The sequence below is a fragment of the Plectropomus leopardus genome, chromosome 4 (assembly GCF_026936395.1).
Source record: "Plectropomus leopardus strain MGB_pleo_1.0 chromosome 4, ASM2693639v1, whole genome shotgun sequence".
Classification (NCBI taxonomy): domain Eukaryota; kingdom Metazoa; phylum Chordata; class Actinopteri; order Perciformes; family Serranidae; genus Plectropomus; species Plectropomus leopardus.
This window is the reverse complement of record NC_142179.1, coordinates 5,202,900-5,219,941: the sequence shown is the minus strand read 5'-3', so window position 1 is coordinate 5,219,941 and position 17,042 is coordinate 5,202,900. Positions and strand designations below refer to the sequence as shown.

The 17,042-nt window shown below is 37.3% G+C and overlaps 1 protein-coding gene across 3 annotated transcripts in view; it reads left to right on the top strand.

Moving 5' to 3' along the window:
• Positions 1 to 17,042, top strand: part of ypel1 (yippee-like 1) — a 45,911-nt gene that overhangs the window by 10,864 nt on the left and 18,005 nt on the right. For all 3 annotated transcript variants that reach the window (XM_042489043.2, XM_088076360.1, XM_042489042.2), the window contains exon 2: positions 2,601 to 2,885. In XM_042489043.2, coding sequence (XP_042344977.1) covers positions 2,769 to 2,885 — 117 coding nt within the window. In that variant the 5' untranslated portion in view covers positions 2,601 to 2,768. The remainder of the gene's footprint in view (positions 1 to 2,600; positions 2,886 to 17,042) is intronic.

Below are 17,042 nucleotides of genomic sequence, written 5' to 3'. Positions count from 1 at the left end.
CAAAATTGTTGCCATACCAAAGTCCAGACAGCAGTACGAGGTGGAACAAGTCCTGATTCTGGTGGATTTTTGGCGTTGTTGTTGCGCACCTGCAGAGATGTTTTTGTCAACCTGAGTACCTCATTCATTGTGTCTTGGCTGCATTGTCTCATCGTCTATTCTAGTCCGTCCTGCAGTAGACTGAACCGGTATGCATTTGTCTCTGTAGCACTGAATCTCCTGCAGGCAGTAACACATGATAAAGCAGAGATATTTTTGTGCATATTTTGTGCATTTTATAACTTAAGCTTGCCTTTTGTGTGTTCAACTCTTAACTCCATGTTATTACAACTGTTATAATATTTTTCTATTAGTTATGATAACATTGTACTCACCAAAGTATTTGCTGAGATCCAGTGGTGGAATTTAACAAAGTGCATTTACTTAAGTATAATTTATGAGGTATTTTACTTGAGTATTTACATTTTGGGTTACTTTATACTTCTACTTTACTACAATTTTGAGGCAAATATTCCACTTTTACTACATTTGTTTGGCAATGTTTGTTACTTTACAGATTTAGATTAAAAATATAAAATATAAACCAACTAATATATACATTAACTAAACTCAACTTTATTGACATTGCACCTTTCATACAAATATTTAGCCTGAAGTGCTTCACAGGACAAAATTAAAATAACAGACACCATTAAGAGGATAACACAAACATCTATACATAAAGTTTTGAAAGAAAATAAAGTGACAACAGTAATACAGTATTTTTTTTTTTTTAGAAAAAGCAAACAAAACAAGCAAAAAAGATTATTAAAAAAATTATAAATTAAAATAAATAAATAAATAAAATAGGATAAAAATAAACAACAGGGATAATAAAAAAACTTAACTTAAAATTAAGACTGTATTGTTACTTTAAATTAAAAGCCATATTTAAATAGATAGGTCATAAATTTATTTTCAAAAATATGGAGAGCTTGCCAATTTAATATCCAGAGGCAGGTGATGTGAGCTCCATCTTTACCAGCTACAACAAATGAAGAAGAAATTAATACATCAATGATGATAAATGTCATTCCTAAATGAGCTTTTCTGCATAATTCACACTTTAACTTTTGGAACTATAAGTGTATTTTTATGCTAATAGTTTTGTACTTTTGTATCACTGTGATATTGCTACTTTTGTTTAAGTGAAAAGATCAGAGTATTTGTTCCACAGCTGCAGAGATCTGGGAACAAGGTCACTAAAAAGAAATCCAGCAGGACAAAAAACAAACACGAGCAGTCAGATGATCCGGCAGATTGTAAACAAACCCGGAGGTTAGCCAAACTTATTTGTAAAGGAAAATGAAGGCAAATAATACAATTATTACTCAGCAGTTTGTTGTAAACATCAGTTACAGTTTACAGACTGACCTCCGGGATATTTTTAACATTTCAGATGCTCTTACTTATTAACAACCTGTCTGATTGTCTGAACGGTGATGTTTCTTTCTTTTATCGTACTTTATTGTGGAGTAAAATCTATTAAACGTTCTCAAAAGAAATGACCAGAAGGAAATGCTACATAATTAAGACCCAAAATAAAAAAACAACATTTATTCTGTTTTTTTTAAATAAACCAGATACATTTCAATTAAAATCTTACAAAATACTTTTATATATAAAATATTTAAATATTTGAATCCTGAGCGTATATGTTTGATTATTTAAAAAACATAGGGAAAAGGCAACTTGGCAAAAAATGGCTAGTAAATTGCAATAAATTAGTAGATTCAGAATATTACTTTTCTAAAAGAAAAATTCTAGAAAACTGCATTTTTATTTATCATAATTTAAAATTATTTAAAGAATTTTTTTTTTTTTTAAACAGTTTTCTCAGGTCATTTCTCTATTTTCTTTGTTTACTTTTCTGTCTTTCATTTTTAATTTATTTTATTTTTTGCTTCTTTCTGGTTTATCTCTATGTATGTTGTCTATTGCCTTCTTCCCATGTTTTAGAAAGAAATCCAGCTAATATGCCCAGGTTAAACAGGCTTAATGTCTAAAAAATGCACACAATTATCTTCAGTTTAAGGTTAATTGTGAAAGAACATTATGAAATATCTTCAGAAATTATATTTTTGATAGAATCGAGAATGCAGATAATTTAAAGCAGAAACACAAACTCTCCTGCCCTGTGAGGGATTTTGTGAATAATACATGATTCTGCTGACTTACAAACAAACAAAAACACCTAAAGTTTTTCTCAGAGGATTCAATAATCTCATCCTGCATGTATCGGTCCAGTGAGACAGAACAGACAAGGACACAAACTATGAATGCTAAAACAGTCTGTTACCAAGTGAAACATGTTTTGTGGCTTTTACATAAACAAGGGTTTGTTTAGCGTGCCATAACATTAAGTTACATCACCGCACAGCCATGTAGGTAGTCAACAACATGGGATTGTAATCACATAATAGATTATTGTAATCAAATGATTGCTCGAGCAAATGAGCTGTGTTTATATTGGAAATGCAATCAAGATCATGAGCTCTAAAAATAGGAAGTACACGATGTGTCTCTCACTGCTTCTCCTCTCTTTCCGTTTGGCCCTGCAGGTTTGATTTTCTCCTGTGGTGTCTGTGTGGAGCGTGCCACACACCCACTCCACAACAACGACGGCTTTTGCTTGCATCTTCCAGTGTTTCTTCTGTCAGCAAGTCCAGCAGAGCTGCAACTCTTCCAGTGCCAGCCCTGACACCAGCGAGGAGCCCTGCCCCACTGACATGGTGAAGATGACCAAGTCAAAGACCTTCCAGGCTTACCTGCCGAGCTGCCACCGCACCTACAGCTGCATCCACTGCCGGGCGCACCTGGCCAACCACGACGAGCTCATCTCAAAGGTACAGCAGCTCCACTCCTCCCTGTCTTTCACTTATCCCTCTGAAACCTAACTAAATTAGCTTGATTAATTTCAAACACATGGAAAGAGGGCAAAGAGCAACAGCAGAAAAAAGACCCCAAAATTAGAAAGAAATATGTTTTTTTCCTAAAAAAAAAAGGGACAAGAAAATCTCATGAAAATGAAAATTAGACTTTTTTAAATAATAAAAAATGAAAGAAAAGAAGAAAAAAAACATTTGAAATGACCTGGAAAAGGTGCTTAAAATTATAATAATTTTGTAACATAATTTAAGATTTGTCATTTTGATCATTAATTTCCCTAGCCTTTCAATTTTCCTTTGATATTTTTAAAAACAATTTTCTAAATCTCCTATTTTCTTGCAATTTGCTGACATTTCTGAGTTGCTCATTGCCTTTTTTTGACATGTTTTCAATGAAAACACATACTTGTGAGAGGCATCAGAGAAAATCATAACAAAAGTGATGTTGCTCAAGGTTTCAAAGGGTTAAAATAACCTGCAGCAATTTGCATGACATTCAGTTGGTCTGTTTATATTCATAGACATGATAAAGGCTTGAGGACGCTTCGCAGTTGTGTCACAAATCTCCCAGCAGGCATATTTGGTGCCGTTATGAAGGTCAACCTGAGTAAAATAATACAAACATGTAAAAGATACTTGAAAGTAGATCAGACGCATCAAGAAAGTGTTGGCATTGTGCATCTATGCAAACCACGGATGTGTTACAATTGTACATTTCATACATATCGTTTTTTAAAGTGACAGTACATGAGCTGACTTCAGTCTCTTTCCCACTGCACAAAAAGCCCACTGACACAACACTTCGGTGAACGCGCTAATTATAGCTGCTTAACCGTCAAGATGCAATGACACGCCACCACAAAATACCGCCCGCCTCTGCCCAAGCAGCGCTCAAACATCGATTCAGATCAGTCCGCACCGAGTTTGGAAAAGAGACTGAATAAGTAAGAAATAAATGAAGAGAAGTAACCACATTTTCACAGTGCACACACACACACACACACACACACACACACACACACGCTAGTCTGCTGCAGAGCTGTATACACAGCTCTACTCTAATGAGAAAGCACCCGTGTTTAAAAAACTTGCATGCACCTGCTAATTTTGGTGGAAAAGAGATATATGTGTTTGCCATGTGGTGCACAGTGGGTTTGTTGAAGCTTGTTTCTTAAATACTGTTGCAGCAAATGTGCCATAAAACCTTTAAAAAAAGCTAGGAGGCCTATTAGAGCAGCAAAGTTTGCTGATAATGTGGGTTTGTTTCTACCGTTGACTCTTTTACTCGTTTTAATGCAGCTTTAAAACAAGTGGTACTCATGTAGGAGCAGACCGAGAAACAAAAGCACACTCGAGTTTGTCAGGTTAGTACAAAGTTCAGCTGTTCTATGAAAAGTTTTATGGCAATTTCATCCCGTTTTTCATTATTCAAACACTGATAAATCTGCAGACTCGTCTGGATATTGGCTATCTTGGTCTCTTTAATCATCTTTTGGACGACATTATGAGTCATGATGATAAAATTTTGACCCCGTCCTTGTAATATTTTGGAAATGAATAAATCTGTGCTCGGCTAAACTGTGAATTCTCAGAGTGTCGTCCTCTGGTATTAGTTGTGGCAAATGTCCTTTTGAGTTTGACAGCGAGATCATTTTATTTGACGCTTGCCTGCCTTATTGCATCCACGGAGCTCGTGTACCTGTCTGCTCTTGCATCTGTATTTTATTTCTGCCGATAAATTCTCAGAGGCTTCGATGACAGCTGCTGCTGGTGTTATTTCTGAAGGCAGTTTCAGCGGTCAGTCTTTTAAAGTGTTACTGTCTCGGCTATTTTTGTTTCTGTTGCTGTTTTTGAGCGAAATTTTTATTTTTAAAAAAGGAAAGCACTGCTGTTGTGTCTCTCTGAGACTCTGAGGTTTACTTTGATGGAAAATCAAGACAATCAGGCTTCAGATTTGGCTCACTGCACACATTTCCTGTGAACTCAGAGAGATGGACTGCAGTGTTGTTGTTTTTGTTTGTGTTCTCCCAGTCATATATTACTCAATACTGCTGAATATGGGGCTTAAATGTTTCATCAGCGCCACAGCTAATGACTTATTTATTAATCTGTAGGCTATTTTTAATGAACTTTGTTTTTAGCTTGAATATGTCAGAAAATAAGGACAAATGCTCACAGCAGGTTCTCAGTGCCTGCGCTGTATTTATGTGGCTTAACCATTTAAAAACTTGAGCAAACTGGCATGATGTCTTTAAAAAAGACATGAAGAAGTTACAAGGTATAAATTACAACAAAATTACCTTAAATTTAAAAGCAGCAGAAGGTTAAAAAAGGTGAAAAACACTGGGTTAAAACTCGGGCTGCAGGAGGGTGTGTTTAAGAAAACTGCATTTTTTTTGTTTTTTGGCCGTTTTTTTTACTTCTTTGTCCCAGCTTTAATATAAACAAGTTTATTCAAACCAGGGTAAGACAGCCCAAAGGGATTTAGTTAACCATGATTTAAGATGGAGAAAAAAAAGAGAAGCTGAAACTCAGACATTTCTGGTATTTTATTTGGGTAATCACCTAGAATTATTAAAATGATTGATTAATCTTCTGATAACTGTCTAAATGTTTGACATGTGGTGGTTATTTTTGGCTTAATGTAGCTATTAACCAGACCTTAATCACAAATTACCAGATATTTTAGAGTCAAAATAACTTGTATTTTGATGATTTTTGTCACTGCGCTGATGTAATGAATGTGCTTGCACTCCTGGCACTTATCATAACATTTTAAAAAATAATTTCCACTGTCATAAAACATCATGATGAGTGTCAAAACATTTAAACATTTTAAACAAGAGAGTTTCTGCTCTTCTAGTTTCATAAGAGGTTGTTTAATGGGTTGTTTCTGTCAGACTGATGTCAGAGAATCTCATCTCTGTGAGACGGTGACCTGAAGTGAATCCAAATGACGTTTTTATTATAAGTGTCAGAAAGTGTCTGGCAGTGCCGGTCTGAATATTAAATGAGTTCTTCTCAAACTTATATTCAGGGAAAACATCTTAAAGATGCTCCAGAATAGATTTTCAATATTATCGTGAGCAAACCTTGACATTGAGCTCTGATTTAAAAGGTCTTTCCAAACATCAAGCTCCATGGCCTATCATACAGAAAGTCTCGATATCGTTGTATGAAGACACGTTTCCGTTGTACATTTGTATGCGCCTGTTTTAATGCAGATTTTATATTGCACAAAGAATATATAATTAGAAATGACTGGAAGGAGGAGAAAAAAGCTGATGGAAACTGCTTTTAAACGTCTCAGTGCTTCATCTTCTGTTTCTTCTGCTGCAGACAAAACATTTACATCCAGCTGCCACTCATAATTATACGCCTTTACTCCATCGGAAAGCCCCAAACATGATAGAGAGTGGATGTCAGGGGGTGTGTGCGGCTGCTGGATTAGCTGTGAAACCTTGTCAAGAGCTCCTCAACATCTTCACACAGAGATAGTTGATGGAAATGAGCATAAATTCCCATTTTATTTTGCAGATATTTCAAAAATTGACTTTAAAATTTAGTATAAATCATGGCTTATTGGGTCTTGAAAATTGCAAAAAAAGTCGCAATTGTTTTATTTTTTTTGTGTGTATAATTCATTAAATGTCGAAGGGAACTTGTTCCAATGAGAATAAATAGCCACTGTTCTGAGTTTGTGATTTATAGTTTGTGATTTATACTACACTGACGTTACCACTAACCCGGCATATTTAATGTAAGTCAGGCGCAATAGATCTTGATGCAACAGCCTCCTGAATGGTGATTTGTCTCATCTGTTGTCCTGTAGGCATTTCAGCCATTCTCCAGGTGTCTCCTGTGGTGGGAAATTAATTGTTTGTCTATTGATATTCTTATTGTTCCATCACAACATTGCACTTGGAACAAAACTAGTCACCCCCACTTTAATGCAGGACATCAGGGAATTGCCTTGCATAGTCTTGATTCTCTCATTTTTTTGGGTTCATGTTGCACATGTCTGCATCTTCACTACCAGAATTTGGTGACGATATGCAAAGGACTGCTATGATTGGTGCAACTTGCAGGAAACTGCAATGATTGTCAAAAGTTGTGGTAATTGGACAGAATTGCAAGGTTGCAGAATTCATTGGAGATTGGTTGGTTTGGTTGGTTAATTACGTTAATTGTTGTGATCACAATATAGCAGCATCCTGGAGGGGCTGTCGTGTCGTGCAGCTCTTGATTTGAAGTGGCCTCCAACAGGGTTTTTGGACAGGGGTCATCAGAATGAGGACAGAGATTATGTGCAAAATGTGGGACTGGCAAGGCAACCTGTAGGCCAAAGAAATTCAGCCTGAGGATCATGAAAATGTCAATAAATTTGTCTTTTTATGCCAACTGGTACTGAGAGTGTAGCACTAAGTATTTGTAATATTTTAAAAAGTTGCATTAAACATGTTTATTTAAACTTATGGCACCTATCAAGGGGTTAACTGAAATTAGTTTTTCAGGGCTGATATCGATACAGATATTAGTACTTAATGAGACCGATAATTGATATTTGATAATTGATAAATATTTCTGTGGAAATTTGGAATATAACAAACTCCAACACAAACCTTTCTTTAAATGCATTTAGCAAATGTTTAATCAAAAACGAACCTTTCAACATCATAAACAGCAAGTTCCCAGCAACTTTTTTATAGTCAAGTGAAGTTTGGATAAACAATGAATGAATAAAAACAGCTCCCTGAGGTTTTACAAAGTCAAAGTTACACTTTCTTTGCATGTATTGCAGACTGCCTTCCCTGGTGTTGGTTTAGTGTAATACGCAGACCTTTTCATTCATTAATTTTATCAGTGATCATTAAAATAAAACGTGATACAGATAATCGGCAAAAGGCCAAATTTCAGCCCCGATAACCGGTCAGACTGATAATCTGTCGACCCCTGCGCTTATGAGAGCATCTGAGCGAAATGAAGCAGTGAGAATTTTTTCTTCTCGTCCAGGGAGATTTTCATTCCTCCACATTCCTGGTCACTTGGCTCAATATCGCTCCAATAAAATCAATCACAACTAAATCCACAAGAAAAAGAAAAACTGAGTGTAAAGTTGTTATTATTGGACAAAATTGCAAGGTTGTGCAAAGTTTCACAGGAATTGGTTCAATTTGCGTAAATTGTTGAGATGGCAGTATCTCCGCATCCCTGTTGGGGCTGTCTTATCGTGCAGCCCTGAGAAGAATGCCGGCTTTTAATCTCCCTGTGATCATTTTCAAAAAATCCTCCCAACACTGGACATGAAATATATGAGATATCCTCTGTCAGTCATAAACTACTATTGATAGGTTTGTACCCGCCTGCACAAAAATCCTCCCACATCCAGTCCACAATAATTATCAAACCCAGCAGAGACAAAAACAAACACACAAAAAACTAATATAACAGTCAGATCACACAGTAGGAGGCTGAAGATTGAGCCCATTCACCCAAAATGAAATTGTCCTGCCGGGTCTGGTCATTTATCCGCCCACGGAGAGTGACGAGTCTGAACTTGAGTGAAATACAAACAGCTGAGAGTTACATCATCTGGTTTCTTTGGCTATGAGGCATAACGGTATCAGTTTGTTGCAGGATTTATGGGTATTGAAGTCCACATTGTCCAAACAGTTGCTCACATTCGGAGCCACAAACATGCTCAGCTGCCACACTGTTGCTTTTAATGCCGCCCATAAATGTGCAGCTGGTGGGCAAAGAGTGAGTAAAGTTTAAAAACTGTCAGATGAACCGGAGCTGCAGCGACTCAAGTAATGACCTTTATGTGTTATAATAAGACGGTGACAGTGTGCTCCCTGTGCGTTGCACTCTCACCAAGCTCTAAGCTGATTATTCAAATGGCAAAGATGATCAATCTGCGCGCTCGCCATCTCCATGTCGAAATCCATTTGCCTCCTGCGGCTGGGAGATTTGGAAGCTCGCAGCTTGTTAGTGCAAGCAGGAAGAGGAGCTCGGTAAACAGCTCTACCACCAGACTGTGTTGCTCCTTTCAGCAGGATCGGAGGCCTCAAGATGGTAATTTTTGAGTTGTGAAGTCGGCACAACAAGGATTTCACAGGCTTTTAATTGTTAAAGGCCGCCGTTAATCACGCACAAGAGCCTTTGGCCAAAGAGAGGGACTATCCTCATTTATCTGCACCTCACTTAACCTGTCCAGAGACGTGTCAGATATGCGGATTAATTATCTCCCAGCTGAAACTGTGTGACAAGGAAGAGTGAGGTGTTTTATGATGAAACACAGGGAGGTTTTATTGGCTGCTGTGCAGGGAGTTAAATTGTTACTGCAGCAAATGTTAGCTGGATGAAGGAAACGAAAACAAAAAAGAGGTTAGCAACTGAGAGCGCCATGCAAATACCCTTTAGATGAAGCACGAGAATACTGCAGAAGAAAGATGTGCGATACAGAAGAAACAGGGTGTTTAATTAAAAGCCGTGAACTGTCAGACGGTGCAGGCTGTTGTTTTTCTGTTTATTTTTTCTTCTGTCTGATTCACATCCTCTTGTTTGCAATCAGGAAGTTCATGGGTGTTTGAGCCGTGACATAAAATAGGGAAGAAAACACCACTGATAATGATAATGAAACTTAGTTTATGGGACAAAGTTCATGCAAAGAAGTGTCTCACAAAAATGAGACTTTTCTGAAGTAAAGAGCACACAGACGGAGACAGAGACTAAAGCCCAGCGTGAACTTGAGTTTAAATTCACAGCGTTGTTGAAAAAAGAGTTGTGTTTTTATTTTGTTGCACTTGTTATAAGGAGAAACAAGGAAAGAGTTGAGCTAAGTGACACAAAGTAATTTATACATATAAAGAAAATAATAATAATAAATCATAATAAAATGCATTTTTGACAGAGTACAGCTGTGATTTTCTTGATTAATTGTTGGTATATAAACTGTCAGAAAATATATTTGCCTGTTACAGTTTGTTAAAGCAACTATTTTCTGATCACTTTTGTGTCCAGGATTTTTCGGACAGGCCTGAAAAATGAATTTTTTTAGTGGACTAACTACCATTTAATTCAATAATGATTGCAGCTCTAAAATGAAGTGGAATGAGAGAAAAACACTGCAACCTAAAAGACTGGCTTAAAAATGAACTGACCATGTATGAAATGTGTAAAAATTCTCATCACCTCAGTAAAATCCTTGTTAATGTTACAAGGTTTAGGAGCAATTCTGAGAAAATATTTGACAATAATCCAAATTTCCTTAATTCATGCATCAGTAGTTGCTTGTTTATTGTAGGTAGAACACATTTGCAGCACCAGTCTTTTTTAGAAACGCACTTTTAAACGTCTGAATGACTGAACAGTGAATCGTTGGATGAGGCCAAAGCTCCATCACTGCAGGTCAGCAACGTTTTTGAAGTTCAACACTTTCTTGTGGTTCCATGTGGCCAGAAATGAATAGAAGAGTGTGTTGTGGAGAGGGATAGAGGGAAATGCTTTTACAGATTATTGGCTGTGATGCAGCGCAATGATACGCCTGAGCTAAAACACCAACTACAGGTCAGCTGTTAAAAGTGTCGAGGTTTTTCTGGATGATTTCAGGGTCAGCTGGGGGCTCACTCCTGGGAATGCTTACTGCGCTGATGATCTGTGTGGTCTTAGATGCTCAAAATGTCTGGGTGAAATGCAGAAAAATCAAATGTGGTTTTGCATAGAGATTTCATTTAAAAAAAAAAGCTGTAAATCTGAGTCAAATAAGAGTCCAAAAACAGATTTCATTCCCTATTTGTAATTCTTCAGCCCACATTTGAGTCCTTCACTTTGACTTATTCTGAGCGCTGACTGACGCTCTCTAAGTGACAGATAATAAGATCACAGCGATATTTATGATCTCAGGCGTCGGTGCCTCTGAGGTCACTGTGGGAGAGGCTGAAGATGTTTTAAAGTGTGTTTTGTTTGTGTTTGTTTTTATTAGTGTCACGCCACATTCTGACACTGGAGTAGGAATGCTGGAGAACCAGTCGCACCAGTGAGCCTCTAACTGGGAAATTCAGTTTAATGAGATTTATGACTCCACAAAAGTTGCATCTTAGGGAGTTCCCCACAATGCTGTGGTTTCTATTTACATAAACTACTCTTATGTTGTGGTTCATTTTTAAGACATTGCTATTTATTTTTTGTCTCTTGCTGTTTGTCTAAACACTGAAATTACAGTTTGATTTAAAGCCATACTTCCCAATATATGACCATGATTATTAGCGTCAGCCCAGAGATGGCCATGTTTGGGTTTGTCAGGGTTTCCCACACATTCATTTATTTAAAGGCAGACAACATCAGCAGCCACAAATAGATTTTCTGTTTTTGAAACTGGACCGTTCATTAGGAGTGCTGCTGAAATATATATATATATCAAAAAGTTATTCATTACTCTACACTCTCAGAGTGCAGTGCATACTCAGGGCACAGATGGAGCAGCAGAACGTTAGATGCAGTGAAAGTGAAACTTCTGCTGCGCCTGAGAGTTTGCCTTCACTCACAGCAGCTGCTCCTCTCATCCATTGATCTGATCAGCTCTGATCAGCTGGTCAATTATCCACCCTGCGACCCCTTAAGTGGCAGCTGAGAAAAAAATAACACAGAGAGCTCCACTTGCGCTGCATTTACAGACCAACTAAAACCTTAGAGTTTAGAGAGCAGGCACAGAATGATATGAAGGGACACCGGCGCTTAAAAGACGTTTCCTGTCGTTGTCGTTGCATATTTAAAAAAACAATACAAGCACATCCTTTTCGAAAACCTTTCGTGTCAAATAGATTCAAAGTGGCTTTCACTGTTATGGGGTGTAACCCTTTAAAACCGGAGAAAATTGGCTTAATTTCTTTAAAACAAATGGGAAGAAGCAATGAAAGAGACATGACCCAAAAAATAATCAGTTATAAGTACAGGACAACTATCTGAAACTCAGTTATTAAAAAAACCCCAAACAAAACAAAAATTAAAATACGAAAAAAAGCAAACAAAAAAAGAGAAAAAAAAGAGACAGCAAGAAAACATCCTGGAAAAGGTGCTTAAAATGTATAATAATTCTTTAAAATCATTTTAAATATTAAATAATGATAATTATAGAGTACTTCCCCTTTTTTCAAAAACATTTTCCTTTGATACTTTTTCATAGCTTTTTTGTTTTATTTTTTTGAAATAATTTTCTAAATCTACTAATTTCTTGCAGTCCGTTGAAAATTTCCTACCAAGTTGCTCATTGCCTTTTTCCCATGTTTTTGAAAGAAATCAGATAAGCAGCACAAGAAAAGTGATGTCACTCGAGATTTCAAAGCATTAACGTAAGCATTCACATTTTGATTGTAATCGCCTGGTATTTGTCTTTAGTAGCTCAGAGAAACCGTACTTGCCAGAAATCAGGAAAAAAAGTCTATTTTTATGAAATATAAACCTTCAAGAAAATGAAGACGTGTCACGCAACCAAGGCCATGTGTTTGATGAGGAAATAGTTGCATCATCTAGTCAGTAAATTGATCACGAGATGGATCATCAAGATGTGTCAGGGGACAAACTTCTCCAAGCTTTGCTTCGCTCGCAGTGCAGAATCCAAATCCAGCCCTCACTGTGCTTTGCTGTTATGTAACTCCACAACCAAGTCTGTAAACCGCTGCTGTAGTGAAACCATCTCTGCATGTTTGTACCTCAGATTTCCCTGTTTGTAATCTGCTCAGTTGGCAAATGTCTCACCTCGGTGCAATGTTGGCTTTCCTGCTTGTGTCTCATTGTGCCGTGGCTGTGCAGACTTTTGCAGAAAACTCGAGTTCACCACACAGATACATCGGTGTGGAGGCATTTTTTTCTCAGATAGTAATGGAACGCCTACTGCACAGGTTTTGGAAATATACTCTTTGATCCACATTGAATTTTGCACTTTGTGGTTAAACCCAATTGTGCAGCATTAGGTAGCTACTAAGAACAAGCTTCTTTCTCCATGAAATCATGGGATCGATAGCTAGAGCTAGTAGTTTGTGTTACAGTTTCTCAGCAGCCCAATCACCAGATGAAAATTTGTACATTTCTGCAAACCACAGATACATTACATTTGCACAGTTTATGTTGTTATTGTGTAATATTGACATTTTTAAAGTTACGTAATGTATGAGTTTACTTTGTCATTGCGAGGTGCACTTGGACAAAACGATCAATAAGTATTTAAAAAGTGTAGTTTGGGTGTTTTTCTGTATTTTATCATATCTTATAAACCAATAAGTAATTGATTTACATTGGTAAACAAGCTGCAGATTTATTGATAATTAAAATATTTATGCAATGATATAAAAGCCGTTCAGCATTAAAACTCACAGACCTCTGCAGTGAAGCGTGAACCGGGATGTGATTTCACAGTTATTGGGCCAATGCCATTCGGTGACTCTTGACAAATGACCTAATTAGTCGAAACAATCCACTTAAATAATAAGTGGATTTAATTAAGGGATCTTCCTTGGACAGTCTGTCTTCTCTGCCGGAGGTTTCACAGGGTAAACATGTCGCTTTGGTGCCGTCACAGTAACACATCATGCTGCTGTGTCTGTCGAAACATCTGACAAAGTTTGACAGACAAATTTAATTCAGTTCAGTTGGTACTTTTTAAATCCGTAAAAGAACATGATCTGTGTGTGTCTGCACTTTTATTGTTCTGATGCAAATACACGTGCTAAAAGTTTGACTTTCTACAAATGCATGACGCTTTGTTTTTAGTGCTGTGATAAAAGTAGCACTACAAATTAGATGGTAAGAGGTAGATTTATTTGTCATTCTTTCTTAAACGTAGCTTAAGAAAAAGAAAATATAAAATGAATCATTAAAATCAACACGATATTAAAATTATTACAAGCTTCAATTAATAAATAAACATGGAAGTCATCTTCAAAGTGATTTTTTTTGTCCAACAGACAGTACAGAACCCAAAGATATTAAATTAATGATATAAAACGGAGAAATACTCAAATACTCACATTTAAAGTAACACTCTGCAGGATTTTCTTAAAAAGAAAAGCAAAGTATAGCCCCTCAATTATCACTTATGACCCACCAGAAGTGAGTGGTGGTGTATTTTCCTGCAGAGACAAACTCCACACCTGGCTGATCACACAGCTGATCGATAGATCCATCAGAGCAGACTGAGAGGCAGATTCAGTGAAAATCATGAAATTCAGTTTGCCTTTAATTTTCACTGCTAATATTAAAAGCAAAACTTGTTTTGAGTATTTTCTTTGTCATTTGTAGTTTGTTTTAAAGAAGGGGAAAAAATTGATTAAAATCGTAAATCGGGTTTGGTGTGAAAAGAGCAGAGATTTTATTTTAAGGCCATATCTCCCTACTGCTTAGTACACAGTAAAAGAACGGCGTCCTAGATTTAGGGGGATTTAGTGGCATCTAGCGGTGAGAATTGCAGATTGCAACCAGCTGAAACTTCTCAAGGTTAGGATACCTTAAGTATTCGCTGCTCAGGAGGTGCCGCGTTAAATTATCTGCAGAGGTCTCTTCTTCTACAAAAAAATCCCCCCAAAAAGCCCAAACCTGGTGTTTTAAACTAGTAAAAACACTGAAAAAGCAGTTTCACTTTGCAAATCGTTTTATCTTTGATGTTGTTTTGCATGTCAGACACGGGGCCACTCGCCCACCACATCTTAATGTGTGCTCACCTTTATCTCTGATAACTTACTGCGAGACGTTCAAGAGGTTTTCTGCCAGAAGCTAAATTATCCTCAGAGGTCTCCTCCTCTCCAAAGCAGTCTACCAGGTGATTTAAATCGGAAAAAAACGTTGGATAAAGCAGTTTAATGTTGAAAAAAACTGTTCTTTGGTTGTTGTTTTTTACATTATTCAGCTTGCAGTGGAGGGGCTGATAACTACAAAACACAAAAACTCAAATGGCCCTGTTCAGAGTCAGTGTTTGTGGGCTACTGTAGAAACAAAGTACTCTCTGTAGATGAGGACCTGCTCCCTATATAGATATTACTGGCTCATTCTAAGGTAACAAAAACACAAAAATTCTCATTTTAAGGTAATTATACACTGAAGACGACATTTTTTACATTATATTCCATTTCTGCCAATATATCCCTCTAAATCCTACACACTGGACATTTAAGACGCTGTAACAAAAGAATGAAATTATTTTGTTTGAGTAATCATTTCAGCGTTTTAGTATCTTATTTTGCACACTATGATATAAAATAATATCTGAAAACTGTTCTTATTAATATCTTGATATTGATTTTGAGCACGCTGCCCACAGATCTATTAATAAGCTCTCTATTATCTGCCACACCTCGTTAGCATTTGTGTGTTCAGTAGTCCAAGGCAGCATCACCAGTCCTCAGCATCAACCCTTCTAAGCCGATTATGTTACTTAGGAGAAGATGACACCGTAGTCTGGTGTTTTCCACTACATGCTGCCAAGGGCCACGCGCCCTGCCCGTGTTTGATTTTCATCTCATGTGAAATTTACAAAGTGAAGATCCAGCACTGGGTTTTGTTATAAACTTCTTCACTGTGCAAAGAGTAAGAAAAATGATAAACTAGTTCCCGTGCTAACAAAGCGAGGTTTTGGAGGAGCTCTGCAGGCTCTGGCAGATTTCTCCCCACAGTTTGCAGTTTGAGTGCTGGAAATCTCCTGAGCCAGGTATAAAAAAACTTCCCCTCCCCGAGCTTATGCGTCGAGTCTTCGAGGCATGCCAGCCGGCGAGTAAAGATGCAGATGGAGCAGCCCGAAAGAGAGGATTAACCTGAGCATACGGGCCAGAAGGAAGTGTGGCAGGCACAGTATCCCTCCTCCCCTCCTGCCCTCAACCACTACACTCAATATGCTTCTTACAAAAGACAGTTTATTGATGCAGACTTGAATGAAAGTTTTCTTTTTGCAGTAAAATTCCCTGAAAACCCTTAAATTTATGAGACTGCTTCATCTTTCATTATCAATTAACCTGCCCATTATTTTCTTTGTTAATTGATCAGCTGTTATGTCTATAAAATGTGAATCAACAGTTTCAATGCTACAACAAGGCCAAAAACGCTGGTGATGTTTTTCAAAACAACTTGGCACATCGGGGCTTCAGGACACTTATGGCGAGCAGTATGGGGACATTTTTTGGTTTTATTATGGATTGTTTCAACATTTGAATCCTAGTCACCATTTGCTTCAGTTGTTTGTGAGATGAGTCTTTTAAACACTACATGAAATTCTTGTTGTGTTTTGTAGACTATAAAACTTCTTTCTATAAGCATTAGGGTGATTAGATAATGACTTAATTGTAATTTTTGGGTGAGCAACCCCTTTAATGCAAGAGGCATTTCATAAATTGTTAAAAAAATAGATGTAACCAAATATTTTCAGATTTTACGATGCAATGTCAGAAAAAAAAGGATTCATAAAAATCCTACTTCCCATGTCTTTTGAACATTTTACTGTATTTAAAACCTTATTTTTAGATGAATGATTTCAGCTTGTTTTTATGGCTTTTGAAATACCTGCAGGAACCCTGATTCTGTTCCTTAGGCCATGAAAATATTGCGAGATTACTACTGCAAGGCATGCGATCTTTAGAGCTGACAAAACCAAATGAAATAACCAGGTTCTAAAACTTTTAGTCTTTGTTTTGAGAAGACTTTGAGAAAGGTTTTCTTTTTTGAGAAAGGTTTTCTCTAAGTCTAGAGTATCCGTCTAACTACAGCCCCACGCACACTGTCCCATCACAGTCTCTAAGCTGTAATTGCACAATCACTAGTGAACGGTCAACTGGACGAAGCTCCGTCAGCATGAAGGACAAGTTAAACATCATCGCTGACTTTATTTCAGTCAACCTTTTCCCAAAACATGCTGAAAACAAGAAGCGCAGGCACAAAATCAGATCCGACATCTGTTGTCATTGTCATCCTGAGCACGCCGCATCTCTTCACCATCGCCGTCAGTTCATATTTTTATCAGATAATACGGGTTACATCCTGCAGCAGATAGGAGCACCATCCTGAAATCAGATATCAGTGTGAGCGGCACTTTTGAGAGCGGAGGCCTGCAGTGTGAACGTGGTCCTGGAGCGGGAC